Source organism: Rhincodon typus, chromosome 18, assembly GCF_021869965.1.
Source record: "Rhincodon typus isolate 14 chromosome 18, sRhiTyp1.1, whole genome shotgun sequence".
In the NCBI taxonomy this organism is placed as follows: Eukaryota; Metazoa; Chordata; class Chondrichthyes; order Orectolobiformes; family Rhincodontidae; genus Rhincodon; species Rhincodon typus.
In genome coordinates this window covers 10,562,036-10,586,487 of record NC_063349.1, presented here as the reverse complement: position 1 = coordinate 10,586,487, position 24,452 = coordinate 10,562,036, and the positions used below count along the sequence as shown (strand labels likewise).

Genomic DNA, 24,452 nt, shown 5'->3' with positions numbered 1-24,452 from the left:
GCATTCTTCCATTTTTCTCTCCACTCTTTATCTGAAGGTTTGGATTATACTGGAGTATCACACATGGACACTGTGTCCTTTCTAGCACCTTGGTCAAGTTTCCATTTCTCACCCGAATCAGTGTTGATGACCTGTTTGCAAAGTGCAATGCAGCCAGATATGACTATTTTTTCTCTCTTGACACCTGTGTACATGCTGTTTACAGCAGAGGTCACTGGATATCAATCAACATTGGGAACCTTTTCCATTGTAATAGAAATGTGTAATGCATGCAAACCTATCCACTGTATCTCGGGAGCTTTAGTAGCACCTTGGCTGAGATTAACTGACATGGCAGTGCAGTTAAATCAGGTACTTTCTATGTCCTGTGGCTTAACATCCCAGGAAGTCCTATGATCACCTTCGGGACATTTTTTTCCCTAATGTTTCCTCAGTAATTCTAACCTTTGTTGCTGTATGTAAGAAAATGTATCAGAAAAAGCATCAGGAAATGGATCCACATGTAAGCCAATACAATTAAAGCAGAAAACAACAAGGGAGCCGATGTAGCTTCCATACAAGAAGGTGTTTTAAAACAATTTAGTTTTTTTTTAATCTTCTCTGGGAGGATAGTGTGAAGCACTTCTTTTTATTCGTTCATGGGATGAGGGGGTCTCTGGCTAGGTAGCATTTATTGCCCATCCCTAATTGCCCAGAGGGCAGTTTAGAGTCAACCACATTGCTGTGGGTCTGGAGTCACGTGTAGGCCAGACCAGGTAAGGATGGCAGTTTCTTTCCCTAAAGGGCCAGATGGGTTTTTACGACAATCGACAATTGATTCATGGTCATCATTAGTTTCTTAATTCAAGATATTTATTGAATTCAAATTCCACCACCTGCCATGGTGGGATTCAAACCCAGGTCCCACATTATCTGGATCTCTGGATTAACAGTCCAGTGATAATACCACTAGGCCATCGCGTTCCCTGTATTTGAAGGATTCAGATGACTGTTGAACTGTCTGACAGGCTGTGTTGCGCCTTTCAGACCATTAACCAACTTTCTACTAATGAATTGGATGGTTGCTTCTATAAGCCAAGAGGGTCTTCATGGATTTCTACAAAATGATAAAGGGAAAGATGTCATCCATGCCAAGTAGTCACTGAATGTCAAAATAATCTGTGCTCACTGTGATTGTCTAGAGTAGGGTTTCAATTCAGCACCTTCTTGCTCACAAATGGGAATGATGCCAAAGAATCAAAGGCTCATGCTGAGAATTTAGCTGAAGATGGAAGATGCATTTGCCCAAAATCTTATGGACAGCTTGACTGCAGGAAAGGGACTGAGAAGGAAAATACTTCCTCAGTTGGGAGAAAAGACAAATAAAATTGGATTGCCCCAGATCATTGTGAGAACCTCTTGGAAGTTGGTTCAAAAGTCTAGCAAAGGCTAGACCAAGCTGCAGTGATTGATACTGGCTTGCATGTGCATGTTGATCATGTGGACAAAGTGTTGGAGGCAAAGCTGCCCACAATGTCTGTCAGTGTTTCATAGATAGGCATCATTTGTTCAGCAGCAATGACTAGAAAATGCTAAGTTTTCTTTAAGTTATGAGAGCCCCTTTAAGTAACAGTGGAAATCGTTATCAAATCCTTGTTTAGCCCCAAGTAACTGGTCACTGTCTGTGGAATGTATTAGGTGAATGAATGTTAGTAAGCATTGTGACAGTCAGCTTGATAAAGCTCTGCCGTGGCAGTTCCTAGTGCTAGCTTTAACTCCATTTATGGCCCCGTCTTGGCCACTTCTTTACCTCTTCAGAGCCAAATGCATTTATTAATAGTCTCCGTTACTGGATTTATGGACGCCAAACTGGTCCTTTTAGTGTGCAACTGTCTGCTGGATTGGTCAGGAAATGGAACATGTGAAACTGTGGATGAAATGCTTAGAACACCAAAACCTGTGACTTCTTCCATGTGGGAGGACAAGATCAGTGGCTGCATAGACACACCATCATCTCCATCACACAGCATTCTGACTTGGGAAACTTCATTGTCTCATAACTGCCTCCCTATCCATACAATTTGAAACACCTCAGCACACAAACTAAAGTGATTTGAGGAAGAAGGCACTCTCAAGGAATGGCCTGGTCCATATCCCCAAAATGAATATTTTAGAAAAGTTGCAATGATGCAAAGGCGAGAATTCTATTTGATTTCATCCTTTTTTTTAATCAATGAAAACTCTCAGCATTGGCATTTTAATGATTGCAATAGCTTGAACAGCAGGTTGTGCCTCTACAGATGCGAGCATGAATTACTAGGTGCCTTTTAAATTCAGACAAGCATCTCTTTCTGACATTTGGCATGCAGGTTTACCATGGATCAGCTAGCAATTAATATTTTAAATCCGACTCAAACTAGCCAGTGCATGATTTATGATGTTACTAAATGTTATTGGCATTTCTGTCCTCCAGTCTTCCGAGAGATATGTATGTCGAAAGTGCACTGCATTAGGAACAAATGCTATGAATCGCTAGTGCACTTTTTATTTTTTCCCCGACACTCCCATCCCACGTGTAGACCTGATAAATAGTAATGATATTTGACTGTAAAAGCTGACAAACATACTCTGTGTGTTTCCAGCACTGGATATGGAGAATGCCTGCTTGATGAGCCAGCAATAAGGAGCTATGATCTTCCAGCCCAGTTACCCGGTCAAATCTATGATGCGAACAAACAATGTGAACTAATGTTCGGTGCTGGATCGCAAGTTTGCCCCTACATGGTGAGTTATCTTATCACTTTTCTCTTAGTGAATGCGTGCGTTTTGTTATGCGAGAGACTGTACAAAACCTACATGGGAGAAATTATGAGGGCCACGCAGGTATAAGGCAGCAGTGGGGTTAAGGGTCTAGGCCCGAAACGTCAGCCTTTCTGCTCCTATGATGCTGCTTGGCCTGCTGTGTTCATCCAGCTCTGCACCTTGTTGTCTCGGATTCTCCAGCATCTGCAGTTCCTACTATCTCTGATCTCATAAGACAGCAGTGTTGTCTGAACCCAAGGGATCAATGCAAGTCTGTGCAGCATTGTGAGAGGAGACACTCCATGAACGATTTTTTTCTCCCCAGAGAGTGGCATTTCTCCATGCACTAATGTTAATTCCAGTAGGAACATTTATACTGCTGAGCACATGCAGGAATTCTAGGACTATTCCTTATCATCAAGAGTTATGCACGTACAGTTGTTCACAAAAAAAACTAAGGAAAACCGCTGGTAAATGAATTAATGCGAGCAGACGTTTTGCAAGATTAAGTTTGATTCAACTATTGCACCCAATGCCTCAGTCAGTCTTTGAGGGATAGTGTTGACCACTACAGTGCCACCTCCTGACTTAATAGAATTGTATTGGAATTATAATAGAATTGTAATGCATGCAAACATGTCTGCTGCATCTTTCTTTATTTTGTTTCATACAACCTTTTCTTCCTCCTTCCCTAGCCAATTTCCTTGCTCTCCCAGAGATGCCACCCTCTATTCCTTACTGTTTAACCTGAGAACCTGTCACACATGCCTCCATATTACTTAATAAACCAGTCTGAAAAACTTGGCTTTTTTCTGATGAAGGGTCTAGGCCCGAAACGTCAGCCTTCCTGCTCCTATGATGCTGCTTGGCCTGCTGTGTTCATCCAGCTCTACACCTTGTTATCTCTGAAAAACTTGGCTTCTGTCTTATCGGCAGTAAGTTTAGATGGTGTTGAAGTCAGGCCCCAACCTGCCCTCTGCTGGCAGCTATGTAAATGCATTTTCCAATAAAGGTCATGGTTTGCAAACTGGAACAGAACTCCTTGCCAAGTTCTCCTTCCCAAAGCCTCTTCCTTTCCTTTCTCCAGCCCAGTGCCTGCTGAGGCCAATTGTAATTCACCAGGAAAGGGGGAGGGAACCATTTCATTTAGTGGCAGGCAGGAAACGTGGAGAGTGGCCTGTCTGCCCCATGAGACCTTTAAAGTCTTCCTCCTTCTAATTGCACTGCTTCCCACACTTGCCTCTCTATCCAGGGATATCTCCTGCAGTGGTAGCTCTGGCAATGGCTACCACTCCTGGTGGTGCTGTTGAGACTAGAGAGCTGCTGACCTCTAATTGCTCAGCACCTCTTTGGATGGGATTTCTGCTCTACTCAGGGCTAAATATAGTGGGACCTCTGATGCTGTTCAGATAAGTACCTGATTCCTAATACTTGTGTTGGACCTTTTCGAGAAAGTTGAGCAGGGTTCCTACTAGTTTTCCAACCAGTGAACGAGAACACCATCTCACAATAACCTCTGTCCGAGGTGTATAGATGAATAAATGGGTGGATGGATTCATGTGAGCTCTGCCTATTGTTTTCTCTCTTTCAGAACCTTGGGATTGCAAGATTACAATGTAGTCAACAATTATTAGTTCATTAGCACATTCACTGCTGCTGACATTGCTCAATATTGCTGATTGCATAGATCAATAATTTTCATTAGTAATGATTGACCAAACATATCCTGCATCCACTAATGAGATAATAATGATTAGTTGCTACATTTGCCTCCAGAAAACTGGAGTTGCTTGTATAATATCCTTTATCTTATTCTCTACATTCGATCTCATTGCCACTGCTGAAGGAGACTTAAGAGTAGAGTAACTGAGGCAGTAAGCACATATTAGGTGAAATATCAACAATGTCAATGGAATGTGTCACTACTGCTTCAATTGGCTCAGTACTATTTGGCAGCGGAGAGACAAGGAGGACTGAGGTAGAAACTTCAAGTTTACAGCCTAGATAGTTAGACATAACTGCTGGTGGAGGAATGAAATGAACTAGAGATGAACAAAGGCCAGAACGGGGGGAGTGTAGAATTCTCAGCGGATTGTAAGGATGGAGGAGACAATGGAGATGGTTAAGGGCACAAACTGAACCAAGTGGGGACCGTTTTAACTCTCAATAATGAGTGGGTTTGGTTTGGTAGAATTAATTTCAAATCCAATTGACCTTGAAAGTTATCCATGTGCAGTTTTAATGGAGGTTGGATAAGGGACAGGTGGACTGACCAGCTCTTAAGAGATAGGACAGTTGTTGAAACCTTAGAAAGAAGCTATGTGTCTATTTCAACATGGTTTGTGTTCTTAATTGAATGTGTACTGATACCCTGGATGCTGGGAAAGTCAGTAAGAAGGGAGGAGGACCATAGAGTGAATGCCTTTACAGCACTGCTTGTGGAGTAGGCAATGTACAGTGTACAATAATCTAAACCTGTAAATTGACCCCTTATAATCTTTCCACAAGATCATCTCTGATTCCTGCATTCCATTGTGATCTTCCCCATGTGATCCATTAGACTACCCAATTTCCCTGCAATCACTGAGCCCTGTGATTATGTTGCACATCCCCTCCAGAGCATTCTGCGTCCTGCGGCTAGCCCTGTCACTCCGTCACCTTGTCAGTCATTGGCAGCCAAGCTTGTCAATCAAATTAGCAGTTGAATGCAGTCCCTGAGAAAAATAAATAAAGAGTACCTCATATTTAAAAACTCACAATACTGGGAGGGATCACGTACTTTTGACCAGACTCCTCCTGCTCTGAACTGACACTATAGTGAATATCAAGGTCACTGTTCCTGTCAGAAGTAGTTATAGAGTCATACAGAATGGAAACAGACCCTCTGGTCCAACTCGTCTGCACTGCCAGACGTCCCAATCTGACCTAGTTTCATTCGTCAGCTTTTGGCCCATATCCCTCTAAACCCTTCCTTTTCCTATACCCGTCCAGATGCCTTTTAAATGTTGTAATTGCACCAGCCTCCACCACTTCCTCTGGCACCTCCATACGTGCACCACCCTCTGTGTGAAAAAGTTGCCCTCAATTTCGCCTCTCACCTTTAAACCTATACCCTCTAGTTTTGGATTCCTGCACTCTAAGAAAAAGACGTTGGCTATTCCCCCCATCCATGCCCTTCATGACCTCTACAAGGTCACCCCTCAGCCTCTGATGCTCCAGGGAAAATAGCCCCAGTCTATTCAGCCACTGCCTATAACTCAGACCCTCCAATCCTAGCAACATCCTTGTAAATTTTTTCTGCACCCTCTCAAGATTAACAATATCCTTCCTATAGAAGGGCAACCAGAATTGTGCGTAGTATTCTAAAAGTGGCTGCGCCAATGTCCTATACAACAGCAACATGACATCCTAACTCCTATACTCAATGTCCTCACCAATGAAGGCAAACTTGTCCAACACCACCTTCACCATCCTGTCTACCTGCAACTCCATTTTCAAGGAACTATGCACTGCACCCCTACGTCTCTTTGTTCGGCAGCACTCTCCAGGGCCCTACCATTAGGTGTATTCATCCTGCCGTGGTTTGTCTTACCAAAATGCAACACCTCATATTTATCTAAGTTAAATTCCACCTGCCACACGTCAGCCTATTGGCCCATCTGACCAAGGTCCCTTTGTACTGTGAGGTAATCTTTTTCACTATCGCATTTTTTGGTGTCATCTGCAAACTTATTAACCAAGCCTCCTATATTCACATTCAAGTCATTTATATAAATGATGAAAAGCATTGAACCCAGCAATGATCCACGTGGCACACTGCTGGTCATCGGCCTCCAGTATGAAAAGCAATCCTCCACCATGACCCTCTGTCTCCTACCTTCAAGCCAATTCTGAAGCCAATATTTGCTAAAGTCCATATAGACGTCTTCTATGACTCTGCCTCCATCAATTGTCTTTGTCACCCCTACAAGACTCAATCAAGTTAGTGAGACACAATTTCCCATGCATAAAGTGTTGAACTGGGGTGGACAAAGTCAGAAATCACACGACACCAGGTTATAGTCCAACAGGTTTATTTGAAATCACAAGCTTTTGGAGCATTGCCCCTTCATTAAGTGATCTTTAAGGGGCCCTATTCTCTCCCTAGTTATTCTGTTGCCCTTAGTGTACCTATAGAATCTCTCTGGATTCTCCATACCCTCTGTCAAACCTATTTCATGTCTCATTTTTGCCCTCCCAATTTCCCTCGAGTATACGCCTTTTTTTTTTGATCAGAACCTCAACTTCCCTAGTCATCCGGTGTTTCCCACACCTACCAGCCTTGCCCTACACACTAACAGGAACACACTGTCTCCGAACTCTCATTATCTCATTTTTAAAGGCCTCCCCCTTCCCAACTTCTCCAGTGAAAATAGATCAAAGTCACATTAAAGATCTTGGCTTCCCCTATGAAAAATATGTTGTTGTGCTGCCTGTGAATAAGTTTCTCTGTAGGAGTAATTAAGTCATTTTGCCAATAATTTTTTTAATCACAAGTTCTAAACAACTTGCTTCAGGGTCAGTATGAGTATTGGAAAGAACAAATATGGATTAAAGCCCAAAACCGCAGCCACCATATTCAATGCATTTGACCTAATCAAAAATGTGATCTAGAAGTCACTGTGCGCCACATGTTTTTGCAGATGTTTCTTTGTGGAACCTCTTGCTGGAATTACAGAGAATTTCTGGCAGATTTGCAAGTTTACGCTCAAATTTCTATCTGGATGGGTATGGACCCAACTGTTATCCCCTGGCACTTGCCAAGATGCTGTGGGTTGCTGTATCCATGTCTAATAAAGTGACCGGATTGAAGATGTCTGTTGTAATTGAGGTGCTCCAAGCACCACCCCACTTGTTAGTGATTTTAAATTGCTTTTGGCTCTGGCTCTGGTGATGTTTGCGTACAATCAAAGTAATCTCTGGCAAGAAAGGAAATTTATACCTTGATCTCAAATTCATTTTTATAAAGTGGTATTTTTAGAAGTTGGTCCTTACAATAGTGATAGTGTTCATCTGTGATGGGTTGTCATCAACAGCAAAACATGTTTAACTGAAGTGTCTTCTATCCTTTCAGATTGACATCAAAGACTGGACCGCATTGTTCAGAATGAGCATTGTCTGTGATGTCCCAACTGTTTGTTTGTTCGACCCCCTCCACAAAAAACCACGAAGCCAGTACTTTGCTGGCACTCTGTTCGTGGAACATAACTGTGCCTCAAATTAGCTGTTGCATTTCCTTACAGCAAGTGCATTTCAGAAATATTTAATTGTCTATAATGCAAATTTGGAAATCATGAGGTTTTTAACATTCAAAACAAGGGAAAATTCTTTGTTCAAATACCATCTGTAAATGCCAGGTCTTTTACATTGCTAATCGTTACTTAAATTATTCATGTTCTCGTTTTAAATTGGTCTTTCTCACGCCTTTGGGGGAAGAAAAAAGCAGTCAAAACATGTAGAGCCAAATTGGAATTCAAAGCATAAAGTGTAAATGTATGCTTTAAATCTGAACTAAATACATAAAGTGCTGTAAATACTCAGGCAGCATCAGGGGAGAAGGAAACAGGGTTTCAGATTGGTGAGTTTATTGTCCAAAAAAAACCCAAAGGAAATGTATTATGTTGGAATTAAGGAAATGGAGCTTATTATGAGAAATACTGATGACATTTTGAAATTGAGCATTAATTGTTTTCTCACAGGATCAGATCTACATGTCACAGGTAAGCATAACTTTGGAACATGTGGTCAAAAGCACTTCCCTTGATCCACCAAACTTTGTACTTTGCAGGATGGTTTTAATAAATTGAACAACCATGTGGTTGAATTTGCACAATATATTTTTGTGCTTTTAAAAGTAGATGGAGAGTTACCACATTACAAATTAACTCATTCTTTATGCAGAAACAATGCAAGCGACTATGGTGCACGAGTGTGGAAGGGGTACACAGAGGTTGCCGGACACAGCATATGCCACTGGCTGATGGAACTGACTGTGGCCATGGAATGGTAAGTTCCCAAGGATCAGTGTTCTGAAGGCGAGGGATGTTTGCATCAAGAAAGGGAGACTGATGTTTGTGAGCAGCTTTAATGCTGTGGAAAAACTGTAAATTCTCCTTTTTAATAGCTGCAGATGCAAATTGCCATAAGGAGGAGTTGGGCTTGTTTCCAGCCCAAGGTGCAGCTCTGAGAATTGTAGTTGAATTTATGTTATATCTTAAAATACTGTGATGAAAGCTAATAATCCCAGTTATCTCTGAGAACCTGGATTCTGAAGTAGAGGTAAATGAGTTTTCTATTTTCAATACTGTGTCGTTATGCCTTTTTTTGTTTAAAAAATGAGTCAGAAAGTAATTAGAGCAGTGAATTAAAGACAACTTTTACAAGAAAGCATGTAACTGTGCAAATAATTACTGGGGAGTTTTCTAAGTGAAACCTTTGTGGCCTGTAGAAAAGTCAGAAGGCCAGGGCCACAAGTAGGTTGAGTTCAGAAGAAAAGATCCACTCCATTTGAATGACAGTTTTATTTTTTAAGTTTATGGAAGTCTTCAGACCATCAGAGCCAGAAAGGTGTCTTAGACTGTTTTAGCAGTCTCAGAGTCAGGGAAAAGTCAGTAAGTTAGCCTATGTCTGTATCTCTCATGGTGGGCAGTAGCAGAGAGAATCCTGTCAGGTGAATATGCAGAATTGTTCCAAAAGGAAATGCTTCTGACCTTTTCAGTTCAGTAAAGAAATGTTAAAATAAGGTTAGGAGTGATTCTTCAAGGTAGATATTTCACTGGGGTTGAACATCTGCAAGAACATTTCAGGAGCAAAAGAGTTGAACCTTTTTGCTGTTTATGATAAGATCTTTATAAATTGTATGTATTTGGCTTTATTTTCTTTTTGTGTACTAAGCTTGCATTCTTCTTAAAAGTACATTAACAACCTGGTGTGAATGTGTTCAGTGTCTGATTGCAATGGTAACCAAATTGCAAAGATAAAATCTATGGTCTTTCAAGCCAGATTTCACCCTCGGATCTGATTTGTCCTATATTACTATCATTTGGGATCATTACAGTTCACAGCCTGGTCTGGATAAACTTTGATTAGCCATGACCAATATTATTGCACTTGATCTATTAAAACAAAGATAATGCATTTTTAGATGTGCAAATGTTTTCTGGCCTGTGAAGCAAGCAGAAATTTGTGTTGGCAAGGTATATTACTGATCAAAAAGTAGTATTTACCTTGTGTTGTGATTAAACAGTGGTGAGAGGTACTATCAGTTATCACTAGGAAATCAGATGAGGGAAACTGGGAAAACAGTTTGGTTTTACAGGGCTAACTTTCAGTTTAAACTAGCTGTTGTGCAGGCGACATCTGAATGCAGGCGGTCAAGTAAATTGAGCTTGTGGGCAGTGTGTATGTTTGGGCCCAGTTCTCCTATGATCTCAAATCACAGGCCCAGAAGTATGTAAGAGTATTCATGTTAATACTCAGGTCAACTTTCTGGATATGTAGAATTCTTAGATGAGGATTAGATCTTGTCATTTCTGGTACACCGTACTTGTTTAGTGTTCTGTTTAAATGACAAATTTTCTCATTTATTTCTGATTATTCTTGATGTGTATTTTTGGAATAAATTTGGGAGACTTGATTTCATTTCACGACTCCCTTCCCAAAAAAAGTCAATTAACTCTACTAAAGGTTACTGTGATGTTTGAAAAAGTTTTCAAAAGCAACAAGTTGTCATATTGTGGAAAAGCTCGGCAGATTTGGCAGCATCTGTGGAGGGAAATCAGCATTAACATTTCGGGTCGAGTGACCCTTCCTCAGAACTGAAGTGTTAACTGATTTTTCACCAAGATGCTGCCAGACCTGCTGAGCTTTTCCAGCAAATTACTGTCCTTGTTTCTGATTTACAGCATCCCCAGTTCATTCAGTTTTCATTAAGTTGTCACGTTGTGTTGTTTTGGTCAGAGCCAATAACCAGAGCTGTCTGTCTGTCTGTCCTTCAGGATATCCATTGGCATCTACACACCCTGCAGTGACAGAGCTGTTGCGTTTCCCATAGATGCTAGTCAAGGTGCTGATGTATGCATGTCCTACAGTTGGAGTGCTGTTGCCTGTCATAATGTTGCTGTCTGTCCTACAAGCGCAGAGCGGTTCTAAAAAATGGTCACTGGACCCAAAACATAGACTGTGTTTTCTCTCCAGAGACCTGCTGAATTTCTACAGCAATTTCTTTTTAAGGACAGTGCTGCAGTCAGTGCTACTGTCTGTCCCACAGAAACAATGTTAATGTCCATCATGCATGGCCTATAGTGACTGAGAGAGGTTTGGACAAGAAGCCTCATATTCCAGGCAAATACTCCCCCACACCATTTAAAGATATGTAGTTGATGCACTGACCTTCAAATACCTTGTCAAATTTTTGCAATTGCTAAACAAAATAGTTGATACAATTGACAGGCCTAAGAAATCTACACATTTTATAAAATGTGAAATTGAACATCAAGCTCCAAGAAGTGGGTCTGATAAATCATCTATTTCAGGCATTGAATTGCTGATTTATTCTGTTTAAGGCAAAGGTCTACACCTTCAGACATAATTAGGCCTTTTCTGAAACAATGTCTGAGAATAACTTCGAGAAATTGGTGCTCCTGGTGGGGACATCAACCCATTGAAAGTGAAATAACTGCACAGAGGTCAGTATTCCATGACCAAGTCCCTTTTTTATTTTTTTTTGTGCACAGTACACTGGCTGTGACCAGCCAGGTTGGAGTCAGTCTCCTGAACGGAGGAGATTCTAAACCGCCTGTTTATATTGGTCAGCCAGGGCTTAACTGACTGGCCTGAGTTAACAATCCCAATCAAGGTCTTGTAGTCAACAAGGTCCACCTGGTTCCAATCACAACAGAAAGGAAGAATCCAAAATTCTCGTGCAGAAGCCAATGCCTTCCTTGAGAATATTCTCAAACTTACTATAAGCCTTCGTCATATCACCGTCATGTAAAGATGAAGAATTGCTGTGCTTGTAAACTATTGCTAGATTAGACAATCAATTCAGTTAAGCTTTCTAAAATAAAGTTCACTATTACCTAAAATAGTTTAAGCCTATATTAACTATGGAAGTATGTATGCCATGTATGATTTAACTTCTTAAAAGGACCTCAGTGTTTTAACAGTGCAGTCCTAGTTTGTATAATTGTGAAGATAGACTAGTACCAGTTTTATTTCTTGCTGTCTTTTTAATTAAAAATCAAATGAATGATAAAAACAATGCATTCGAAACATTAATCTGACCTTTTTATTGTCATCAATAGTGTTAACAATTTTTTAAATGATTAAGTGATGTCCTTTTTAAATCCAATGAGAAATTCAGGAGAAACCTTTTTTACTGCTGGAACAATGAAAATATGGAAACAACTCCCAACCTATCACGTCCAGCCCTACCCTAATCTTTCATTAATCCTTTAATTCTATATTACTGTTACATTGTCTGTCTGTTTAAAACATATTGTGGATTAATCTGGAGTGATATATGCCCTTTGGGTTTTGTTTCAGCTGTGCTCTTGGCTCAGCGTTTGTCAGTCACTTTGCAGACAAACAGAACATTTCCTACTTGTCAGTTGTTTCATGTTCGTTTGATTCTAGCTTCAACAAAATGGAAGACATGAAACAGCTCAACAGCTGGTTAAGAGCATCACGTTCTATTGAAGTTATTGTACATGCACCATATATTGTTTGAATTATTATGTACCTTATTTATATGCTGGTCCTAAGGTTACAATTATAAACATTCACTCTGGTACAATTAAACGTTCTTTTAGACTTTTAGAAGCAGTGATCCCAGAAATTGGGTATTTGTGGCTGGGCAGGTGGAGTAGGTGCCTCTCTTATCTTGTTACAGGTGTTGTTAAGTTGTCTCCTTGTTCTTTCTGCTTTCCCCTGAAAAAGTGTCCCGTATTGACAATCCCTTGACAAATGTTTTTTTAACACAAACATGATCACTCGAGTTTTGGTAATTACAATTTTCTTTTCAGTCACTTGTTGAAAGCTTGCTCTTTTCTTCTTTAAATGAAAGCCCAAATGTTCAATTCACTTGAATAACCAGCCTGCAGTGATGTTTGCGATGAGCTCAATAATCCCTTTGTTCCCCCTGTATTAACTCTTTCAGGAACAAAATATAAAATTGATACGATTGTATGAATTTTTTATAATTGAGGAACCTAGATACAGTGGACAGGAGGGGCTAGTTTTGAATGTAGTGAGGTTAGTTACTAAAGTGCTTACATTTAACTTTCTTGACAGAAGAATTAGAGACTGGTGAAGGTCTGTAAACCACTGTGTGAAAAGGTAGTAAAGGCATATATTTAAAAAGTACTTGGATATGCACTTGAAGGAGGTTCAAAGTGGGATTGAGTCGGTTAGCATGTTTCTCAGCCAAAAGAAATAGACATGATGGGTGAATGGCCCAGTTCTATATTCATGATGAGAATTATTGTGCTGAAAATGATACCCTATCAAAGCTTCAAACAGTAAGATCTCATTGTGTTCATTATGAAAACACAGGCTGGATACAACACAGATTTACAATGGGACCTTTGTTATGTGCCTTTTTCCCTGGAGTCTTGGCTTTGAGTGGAAGTGAAGGAAGTGAAATATACATACATTATCTGGAGGCAGCTGCTAGAGGCAAAGGGATATGCTGGGGGTTGGGTATTGTGAATGATTGTAATCAGAAGTTAATCAGATCAATTTCATTTAAATGATAGCTGAATCATCTATGCAGTCTGAAACACGTTTGAAAAAAAGTTGTAATTAGTTGTTTGTGATTGCTGCAGGCAGTACGAAATTGCCAGGAAAATATCAGTGGGCTTTGCGCCAGGACTTGACTGCTGTTTTGGTTCCATCCCTTTGATTGATAGAAATAATTATTATTTTGACTATCTGGCCATGATGATTAGGTGATGAGTCTTTACGAAACATGAGGGAAGAATCCAAATTGTAGTAATTTAAAATGACTGGAGAATGTTAACAAACCTTGCCAGCTGTGACTCTGTGGTAGCACACACCTCACATGTTCAAGCTCCATTCTGGAAATTTGGTATCATGCCACACTGAGGAAATGCTGCCCATGCTGCTGGCAATGCCACTTTTCAAAGGATGTGTTCAACCAAGGATCCCTCTCAAACCAAATTCTACCTCTCGGGTAAGATGTAAGAGATCCTGCACTACTGTATTCTGATAAAAGCATGGACCGTTCTGTGTCACCTGTCCTTCGTGGAGAAATTTGACAAGAAAAATACCTTTGACCGCAAGTCCATCAGGCAGTGGTCAGCACATAGCGTCCTTGAGACCCTGTGGGAAAAGGAGGTGGATCCTGTTGGGTTGTTCCCCAGCAGACTGTCAAAGTTATTTGACTGAATGCCTCATCATCAGAACTTTCCAACAATCACTAATACATTGCTTGGCTGGTGGTGAGAAGGGGACTACTTGTGAGATCTTCCTTGTATGCCCAGACTGCGTGCACCACTGCACGCATCCCTCAACGAGACCGCAGGGTGGGATAGAGACTGTCACATTGCCACCTTCTGGAATGTGCCTTTGCAAAGTAAGTCTGGAGAAAGATACAACTCTGTGATGCAGGACTCTGTGCTCTACAACCTGTTCTCTGGGATGCACATCAAGACAAACATCGACTGCACCTGGAGGACCATCAACTTGCTGAAAGACACTTTGTTCTGCCCAAAACTTGAGTCTTCCAGAGCAAGGAGTTCACCTCAACCAAGTGTTACAGACTGGCACATTCCAAGATCCAGGACTACGTGCTGAGGGACTCAGTAAAGATTAGGGCAGCTGCTGCCAAGGCACCATGGGTAAAGACATAGAAACATAGAAAATAAGTGCAGGAGTTCGGCCCTTTGAGCCTGCACCACCATTCAATACGGTCATGGCTGATAATGCAATTTCAGTTTCCCACTCCTGCTTTCTCTCCATACACCTTGATCCCTTTAACTGCAAGGGCCATGCCCAGCTCCCTCTTGAATATATCTAATGAACTGGCCCCAACAGCTTCCTGTGGGACAGAATTACACAGGCTCTCAACTCTGTGTGAAGAAATTCTTCCTCATTTCAGTCCTGAATAGCTTACCCCTTATTCTTAGACTGTAACCCCGAGTTCTGGACTTGCCCAACATCAGGAATATTCTTCCCGCATCTAGCCTGTCCAGTCCCATGCTCTGAAGTCTTTCTGCCAACGTTAAATGGGATTTCTTCCAGTGTCCTTGACCAACATTACTGAAACAGTTAAATTGGTCATTTATCTGTTATTGCTGTCTTCCTGTGCACAAATTAGCCATTGTATTCCTGGATTGACTATACTTCAAAAGCAACTTGCTGAATTTGAAGTGAGTTGGGATAGTTAGAGGTTATGAAAAGTTGGATGTAAGAGTAAGTTCTTTTCTCCCTTTGTTAATTGAAGGCGACCAACTGTTTATCAGAGTGAATTTCCGTCTGCCCTGCATCTGTTCAATTGGATGACCCATTTTAAGTCCTTTTCCAAATCTATTGATTCTCCCCATGTCTTCTTTGCTGTCCTTAGTTGTCTTGAAAAGAAGACTGGGCAATGAAGATTTCAGTGGCTTATAGATGCTGCCATAGCAATTATTGTAGCCCCAAAACTTCCAGCCTGGTGTTAGGAATGGAAACTGATTAGAATGTAACCATGTGACTTTTTCAAGTAAAGATGCTTTTGAAGAATGCCCCATTCATGAATGCATTTTTAAAAATGACCTTTACCAGGAAGTTAAGACGGTTTCCAATTAAGATCTGATAGAATCATAGAATCCCTACAGTGTGGAAACAGGCCCTTCAGCCCAACAAGTCCACACCGACCCTTGGTGCATCCCACCCAGACCCATCCCCCTGTAACCCACCTTGGCTACACACCCCTGAACACTACGGGCAATGTAGCATGGCCAATTCACCTAACCTGCACATCTTTGGACTGTGGGAGGAAACCGGAGCACCCAGAGGAAACCCATGCAGGCACGGGGAGAACGTGCAAACTCCACACAGACAGCTGCCCAAGGGTGGAATTGAACCCGGGTCCCTGGTGCTGTGAGGCAGCAGTGCTATCCACTGAGCCACCGTGCCGCCCAATGATCTTGTCTTTCTACTTAGGAACCATCTTTAGTTATATGATGGGCATGGCCAGTCTTCCTGGGGGAAAATCCCCACGTTGGGGAATCATTAATGATTTTGAAAGAACACCAATGAAGCTATTTTGCACATGACTCTAACCTATCTCCTTCTGAACTTGCTACTTTCCATTCTCTCAGGTCTAACCTTGGCATTGTCATCGAGCCTCTGACAAGGGGTTTGTTGTCGTTTTCTGACAAAATGACATCCATCTTGCAGAGTCTGAATGACAACTTTCTCCTGGCTGCTCATAGACCTTGAGACCTTGATGCCAACATCAAGCCCTTGTGTCCATAACAGTCACTGATCTTGCCTCTGTGTATTCCCACTTCATAGAACCAACAATCCCCTAAAGCACACTTCTTCCTGAGCTGCATTTACAGGACTTTCATCATAGGTGTATCATTTCAGCCCGTTTCTGAACTGATTTCTTCCTACCTTGACTCAATTTATTTTTTCCTTTCTTTATTTGGTCTCTTCTTACTTATATCTTTCGCTTCTGATTCTGGCCGCCATTTTAAATGCTTCCAATTTCCCGGACCTCTCTAACTGCTCTTTACCGCAAAAGTTCCATCTTTCGACTTCCAACCTCCACTAGCAAGACTTCTGAGCTCTCTGCACTTCCTTGGGTGGAGGTCTAACTAGTTCCCATCCCTCCGCACCCTCCTCCACTTCATTCTGAACTACTTATCCTTCAAATTCACTCACTTGCACTTCACATAAAAGGTGTTGCTCTGGGTGCATGCATGGATCTTGGCTATGCCTGACTTTTCATCTGATATCCGAAAGAATCGTGTTTCTAATTTTACTCTGACTCTCCCTCACTCTTTTTCTCTGTATCCTGCTCTCGCGCAGAATTGGAAACCTCCATCAACATTGCTTCCATCTCCACCCTTTTTTCATTTTGATATGGTCCATCTCTGACTCTTCCCTTCCTTAACTTTTCTGTCTCCATCTCTGGTGATAGACTATCAATTAATATTTGTTATATGACCACTGACCCCTACAGCTACTTTGACCGTTTCGCTAGGCTGATATCAACTAACATTTGTGCCACACAAATGCCAGGCAATGATCTTCTCCAGTAAGAGACAATCAGTCCACCACCCCTTGACAGTCAAAGGTGTTACCATCACTGAATCTCACACGATCAAGATCCTAGGCAGTACCATTGACCAGCAATTCAACTTGACTCACTACATAGACACAATGGCTACAAGAGCAAGTCAGAGGCTAGGAATACTGCAGCAAGTAACTCATCTCCTGACTCCCCAAGGTCTCTTCACCATCTACAAGGCACAAATCCAGAATTTGATGCAATACTCCCCAGTTGCCTGGATGAGTGCAGCCCCAACAACACTCAAGAAGCTTGACATATCCAAGACAAAGCAGCCCACTTGATTGGCTCCACACCCACAAGCATCCGTTCCCTCCACCACTGACACCTAGTAGTAGCAGTGTGTACTATCTACTGCAGAAATTTACCGAAGATCCTTAGACAGCACCTTCCAAATCCACGACTACTTCCATCTAGAAGGACAAGGGCAACAGATACATGGGGACACCATCAACTGCAAATCCCCCTCCAAGACATTCACTATCCTGATTTGGAAATATATTGCTGATCCTTCACTGTTGCTGGGTCAAAGTCCTGGAATTCCCTCCCAAATGGCATTGTGGATTAACCTACCATACATGGACTGCAGCAGTACAAGCAGGCAGCTCACTACCACCTTTTCAAGGACAACTAGAGATGGACAATAAATGCTGGCCAGCCAGTGATGCCCACATCCCATGAATGAATAAAAAAGAGTGACTAACTTAACTTCAAATGTCGATGAAATCGTGGAAATAATTTACTTATTGGGCTAACCAGCTGATAATTAGGGATTTTCGGTTCAATAGTTTATTTGGATGGATGTCTTTTATTTTAGCTGGTTGGTTCATTTTCCATAAAATTATGTAAACTTTTACTTTTTAAATGCAGATTGAGAATGGACTATTTTTCTTTTATGTTTAGATATAAAATAATCATCTGGACAAAGCAGATGGAGGAATGTCCATTAGGTCACAGGTGGAGTCTTTGCATGATTTTCCATTACAAACCCCAGGCAATAAACTAACACTCAAACTTGGAAGGAAGGCTCAGCTTCTGTAAATTTTTCTTTCAGTTCAATATTTCAAGCGATTGCTATGTCGCAATGCAAGAGACCAGGCATAATCTCTTAGTTGAGCTTCGTATAGCGGATTGAACACAGGGAATTATGGACATATGCTATACCTATGATTCTTTGAAGTTCCATACAAGGGCAAGGATTTGTCACCAAAATGGAGACTTTATTTCATAGAATTTATAGTTTCTACGCATCTCACATTGTTACCCTCTGAAAAGTTCCCGGAAGCATTCCATGATGTTTTCATAAATTCTGTTGACGTCTGGTAAACCCCCAGAACCATCGTTTTCCATAATGTTATAATCTTTGTTTCCATTAAGATGGCCAAGAAGGATAATTTAGTTATAGAGACTATCTCACTTACAATTGATGTTTCTTGAAATGAAGATGGTATCTACTTAGGTTCATGAGCTCCTGCCATAAGTTAATATGTGACTAAACAGGCTGATTCTTAGCCAATAGATCATATCATTCAAGTACCATGGCCCAAATTATTCAGCTCCTGAAGATGTAGCCCCATGTTAACTTAACTTGATAGCACTGGGTACTGATCTGAAAAGTGCATATTAAAACCACTCAGTCAGGGTGTCAGAGATCTTGTAGGGAGGGATTCATTTGTGGTGGGGGCTGCACAGACGTACATCAATTCTCTAGGAACAGGCAATACTGTAGGCTGAGATCCTCATTGATATCAATGAAAACTATATACACTTCACAGATAATGGCCTTCAGCCCTTGTTACCCAGGGAATCTAAAGCATATGAAAACTAAATTCTACCCAATTCTGTTTTCAGGGCCAGCCTGGTATTATGATGAGTCTTTACTTTTGAGTGTTTGTATAAAAATGTGCAACTATTATCCATTGCTACTCAATTCATTTTGAGTTCATATGCTTTTGAGAAAGCGCTTACGTGGACACAAAGAAGTGGAAAACTCCAAAAGCCCTTTGAGAACTGTACAATTTGTTCACTCTCATTTCTTGTAACCACTTCTTCCCTGATTGCTTAGAGTAAAATGGCTCCATCTAACTCTGAATATAAAGAAAAATCTTAACAGTCAAATTAACATCGCAGCATCTTCTGAGCACCCATATTTGTTCCATTCCTTCACCTACTGCCAAACATGGTCATTTTCACCAATATTATACTCGTGCTGACTAAGGTTCCTTTTGGTTGCCATATGTGTGGTGTTAATGATAGCTAATTCTCACTCAACGGTTCCTCAAGGCTGTTATTTCTGTGTGCTTCTTTATATCCTTGACCTCCTCCAAACAAAAACTTTTATACAGAGCTGGCGCTAACATTCATTAAATGAACTTGACTCTGGACTACACAGCAATGTGGACGACTCTTAACTGCTCCCCAGGCAATTAGGGATGGGCAATAAATGCTGGTCTGCTAGCAATACCCACATCCTGTGAATGAGTGAAAAACAAAGTGTAAAAGTCTGTACCCTATGCTGCATCAGACCTCACTTAACCATCACCTTGACTCCCAGGTCCTCCATACCTGAAATGTAAAGTCCTTATCCTTGTGTTTAAATCTTCCATACTTCTGTAGACGGTCTGAAACTTGTACACACCCCTTATATCTGGAAAGACTCTTCAAATATCTTGCATTCCTGAGCAATATTCAAGGAAAAAAATGTGCTGTCTGATAAACAATTCACGTTACATCTTTAAATTTTAAGCTTTCTTTATTGGAAACCTCCTTGACTCTGTGTTTGGTTGATACTTTGATTTTTCTCCCTCTTGTCCATTGCTAACTATGAGGTATAGTGTTTAGTATATTCCTTCTCCTCCCCAAATCTTTGCTGTGTGATAGTGAGACTCTTTGACTAATTAATGCTTTTCCAGGACTTCTAAACAATGATTTTTTTTTCTTGTCCTTCTTGGATTTTTCTTCCTTCCTCAAATTTAGAGTTTTAAAATGAGATTTGCATCAGTTAATCACTACTGACCAACTACTTCATCTCCTATTGGACACTTTAAGCACAGTGCTGTGTTGCAGGATAGTCTTTGGCATGTGACATTTTATGAGGAATTAATTTATACTATCCTGTTAATGCTTAAGGGAGTTGCTGAAATAAAGCCACTTTTGTTGAACTCTGCATCTTGCACCCATCAGGACAGATTGCAATAAATATCAAAGTAAAAGGCTAACAACCTTTTGTACTAAATGAGAGGACAGTGCTGACTGGCTAGCAGTGGATTCTAATTGGTAGAAGTGTTGCCATGGAGAAAGCACCAGTTAATAATGATGGTTAGTTAACTGCCAAGCTTTGTTTAAATTTTAAACCACAGGTTGACTCAAATTAGTGAAGGCATTTTCCTGAGAAATGAACCTCAAAGTCACTGCCACACATTTTGTTGAGTTGAATCAGGCATTGTGTGTCTGCATGCTGTTTCTGTCTGCGAAGAATAGAGCATTGTGTCTTATTATATGTAGCTTCCAGTACACACACGTACTACATTGTGAGCCTGACTGACAATCCTACACAAAGCTTGGAAGTCAACTGTCAGTCATCAGTTAACAGGTACATTATCCATGCAATGCCTCCACCAATCAGTGACCAGTTGTTAATCAATCAGCAGTCCCCTCTCATGTAACATAAATGTGGTTTTCCCTTTTTGTTTGAAATTTCTTACACATTGTCCTGATGATTGCAAAATGGAAAGCTTTGTCAAAATGTGATTTCTTTTCTCTGCAATACTCAAATCCAGGACTATCAAATGACTATTTAAGAGAAGTGTTGAATTGAAGATTAAATGTGAAGACATCATTAAATCACTTTCAGTAAGGACAGAATATTGAAGGAGAGGTGGACCTGCTTATAACCGAGCTGTTGCAATGGTCTAGTAAAATCCCTTGCATTCACTCCAATGGTTCAGTTGAATTACTACTTAGCTGAAGTAATTAATGATTGGTCAAAAACTAAAGAAGTCCCAATGGTTCACACAGCATAAATCAATCGGGGGAGATGTTTTTCTTGGCCCAAGTTCACCTGCAGCTAGTAACTCAGCCATTTTGTATGTTCTTTTCATGTCCCCTTTGTCCAATGGTGAACTACCATCAGAAACAATCCTTGGAGCTTGGATCATTGAGATCTTATTGGGGCAGTGTGTAGAAAAGCTCGGAGCGACCTGTGACCCTGTGTCCATGCTTGGGATAGGTAGAAAGTTCTGACCTGTGTGTGACGTGTACTTAAGCTGCTCTTATGTTTCGGGCTGTTGGCCTCTCATTGCGAAGCTCTAGAGGAAAATGCAAGTTTGGTAGTAGATCCTATATCTGACCTGGCCATGCATGTTGACATAAAGCTGAAGGGAAAATTAATCCAACAATGTTCATCCTTCAGCTCAAAAAGTAAATTATTACTGCTCACAGCCATGAAAAATATTCTAAAGTTGTTGAGTCGTACAGATGTACAGATGTACAGCATGGAAACAGAGCCTTTGGCCCAACTCGTCCATGCTGACCAGATATCCTGTATAAATCTAGTTCCATTTGCCAGTGTCTAGCCCATATCCCTTTTAAACCCTTCCAATTCATGTACCCATCCAGATGTTTTTTAAATGTTTTAGTGTACTAGCCTCCATTATCTCCTCTGGCAGCTGATTCCATACATGCAGTTGTGTGAAGTAATGTTAAAAATCTCCAAATTTTCTGCATCTCCAATCCAATTTAGACACAACTTGATTTGTACTGTTCACTAACTTTCAGTTGGAGTTACACCAGGGCCACTCAGCTCCTGACCTGACCTTTTTTTTTCCCTAATCATTTGTGGGATGTGGGCATCGCTGGCTGGCCAGCATTTCTTGTCCATCCCTAGTTGCCCTTTGGAAGGTGGTGGTGTGCTGCCTTCTTGAACAACTGCAGTCCTCCTGCTGTGGGTTGGCCCACAATGCTATTAGGGAGGGAATTCCAGGATTTTGACCCAGCAACAGTGAAGGAATGGCGATATATTTCCAAGCCAGGATGGTGAGAGGCTTGGAGGGAAACTTGGAAGTGGTGGGGTTCCCATATATCTACTCCCCTTGTCCTTCTAGGTGGAAGTGGTCGTGGGTTTGGAAGGTGCTGTCTGAGGATCTTTGGTGAATTTCTCCTTACGTTCTTGGTCCAAACATCGACAAAGAACTGAAATCGAGGTGTGAGGTGAGAGTGACAGTCCTTGTCATTAAAACAGCATTTGACTGAGTCTAGCATCGAGGAGACCTCGCAAAACTCAATAGAATCAGGGAGAAAAACCTCTCCTGGTTGGAGTCATACCTGGCACGTTAGAAGATGGTTGTGATTGTTGGAGGTCAGTCATCTCCGCTCCAGGGTGTTTCAGCAAGACTCTTCAGAGTACTTTCTCAGGAGTAACCCACTTTAGCTGCCTCATCATTGACCTTCCCTCCGTCATAAGGTTAGAAGTGGGGATGTTCTCCAATGATTGCGCAACGTTCAGCACCATTCACGACTCCTCGGGTACTGAATCAGTCCATGTCCAAATGCAGCGAGACTTTGGGCTGACAAATGGCAAATTACATTTATGCCCCAAGTGACAGGCAAGGCCCATCTCCAACAAGAGAGAATCTATCATCGCCCTTGATACTCAATGGCATGATAATTACTGAATTCACCATTATGGACATTTTAGGGATTTTCATTGTTCATTGGGAGCTCAATGTTGACAGGTCACTGAGATAGCTCACCTGTCTCCTCTTCAAGATAGTGTTCTGGGATTTTTGTTTTACAACCTCCCCATCCCACTTAACCCCAAGATCACATATCCTCTCAGCACCAAGGTTGCCTAGTTCCACATCTGTATCTGCCCCCTACTTCAGCTAATCTGGGTTCAAATTCATTTAGACCTTTAGTTATTCCAGATTCAGCCATTCCATGTTACTCACTAAACCTGAGCTCATCTAAGGATCTGCTGCTCATATTAGGATCTGCTCTTAGAGTATCCCTGTGCTCTCCCTACAGTGGCTGCTGTATTATCAACATGTCATTTTAAAAATTCTCATCCTTGTCTTCAAATGGGCTGGCAGCCTCCGGTTGTATCTCTATAAACTCCTGCAACTCTTCAGCCCTCTGAGCTATCTATATTTCTCCGACTTTGGCTTCTTGTATAACCCAAATTTGAATTGCTTCATTCCGGAATCCTCTCCTATTTCTCCTCTAAGTTTTTTTTTAAAACCAACTTGGCCTGTGGCTCAGTGCCACATTTTTCTGATAATTGCTAAATATTCAAAGTGCAAAGGAGGAGAGGAAATAAATACACCTTTGGAGAGTTTAATGGAATTGGAGGTTTGCAAGGATGTTACAAGGAATGGAAGATTTCAGTTATAAGGAGAAGCTGGGACTTTTTTCCCTGGAGCATAGAATGTTGGGGTGGTGACCTAACAGAAGTTTATCACGTCATGAGAGCCATAGATAAGGTGAAAAGCAAAGGTATTTTCCCCAGGATATGGGAGTTCAAAACTAGAGGGCACAGGTTTAAAAGGAACCTGAGACGTAACTTTTCACACACAGCGGTGTGTATATGGAATGAACTGTCGGAGGAAGTGGTAGATGCAGGTACAGTTACAGCATTTAAAAGACATTTCGACAGGCACATGAATAGGAAAGGTTTAGAGGGATACGGGAAAAATGCAGGTAAACCGGGACTTGTTTGGTTTAGGAAACTTGATCAGCATGGGCGAGTTGGACTGATGAGTCTGTTTCCGTGCTGTATGACTCTATGGCCATGATATTTAAAGGTTGCATTTTATATTTTTTATGTATGAACTTCACTTTCCTTAGTGTACAGTGTTTCAGAGCTGTATGTTTTGTGTATCAAAATGAAGGGTTGCTTTGAGAGATGTTTGACCAATAACAAAATAATATTAGAACACATTTTATGTTGCCGCAACACTTGAAGCTAAGGTTTGACTGATAAGAAGACTGAGAAACTCCCTTTAGCATACCAATGCTTATTCCTCCAAAGCATTAACACTCCCAAAATCACATCAAATTCCTTTTGCATAAGCCCAATGATCTATTCCACACCTTTACCATTCTTCCATCTTTCACATTGGTTTTTATTTTTCATCAGTTTATTTTTGATACTCAGTTGGTTTATTTTGAAATAATTCTTTAGGTTTACCTCCGCTATACTGTTTAATGTTTAATATCTTTCACAACAGTCTGCCCTTAATTGGTTTTCTTTCTAGATTGTCAATTTCAAACCATCAGTGGCCATTCCTAGTGTAATTTTGTTTTGAAATGGCAATTTGTTGTGGACTTCCAC

At 41.1% G+C, this 24,452-nt stretch overlaps 1 protein-coding gene across 1 annotated transcript in view; it reads left to right on the top strand.

Annotated features, from left to right (window-relative positions):
- The window catches only part of LOC109912901 (A disintegrin and metalloproteinase with thrombospondin motifs 20-like), a 344,616-nt gene that overhangs the window by 153,808 nt on the left and 166,356 nt on the right, over window positions 1–24,452 (top strand). Inside the window, exons 10-11 of the mRNA XM_048607987.1 lie at window positions 2,622–2,763; window positions 8,722–8,826. Coding sequence (XP_048463944.1) covers window positions 2,622–2,763; window positions 8,722–8,826 — 247 coding nt within the window. The remainder of the gene's footprint in view (window positions 1–2,621; window positions 2,764–8,721; window positions 8,827–24,452) is intronic.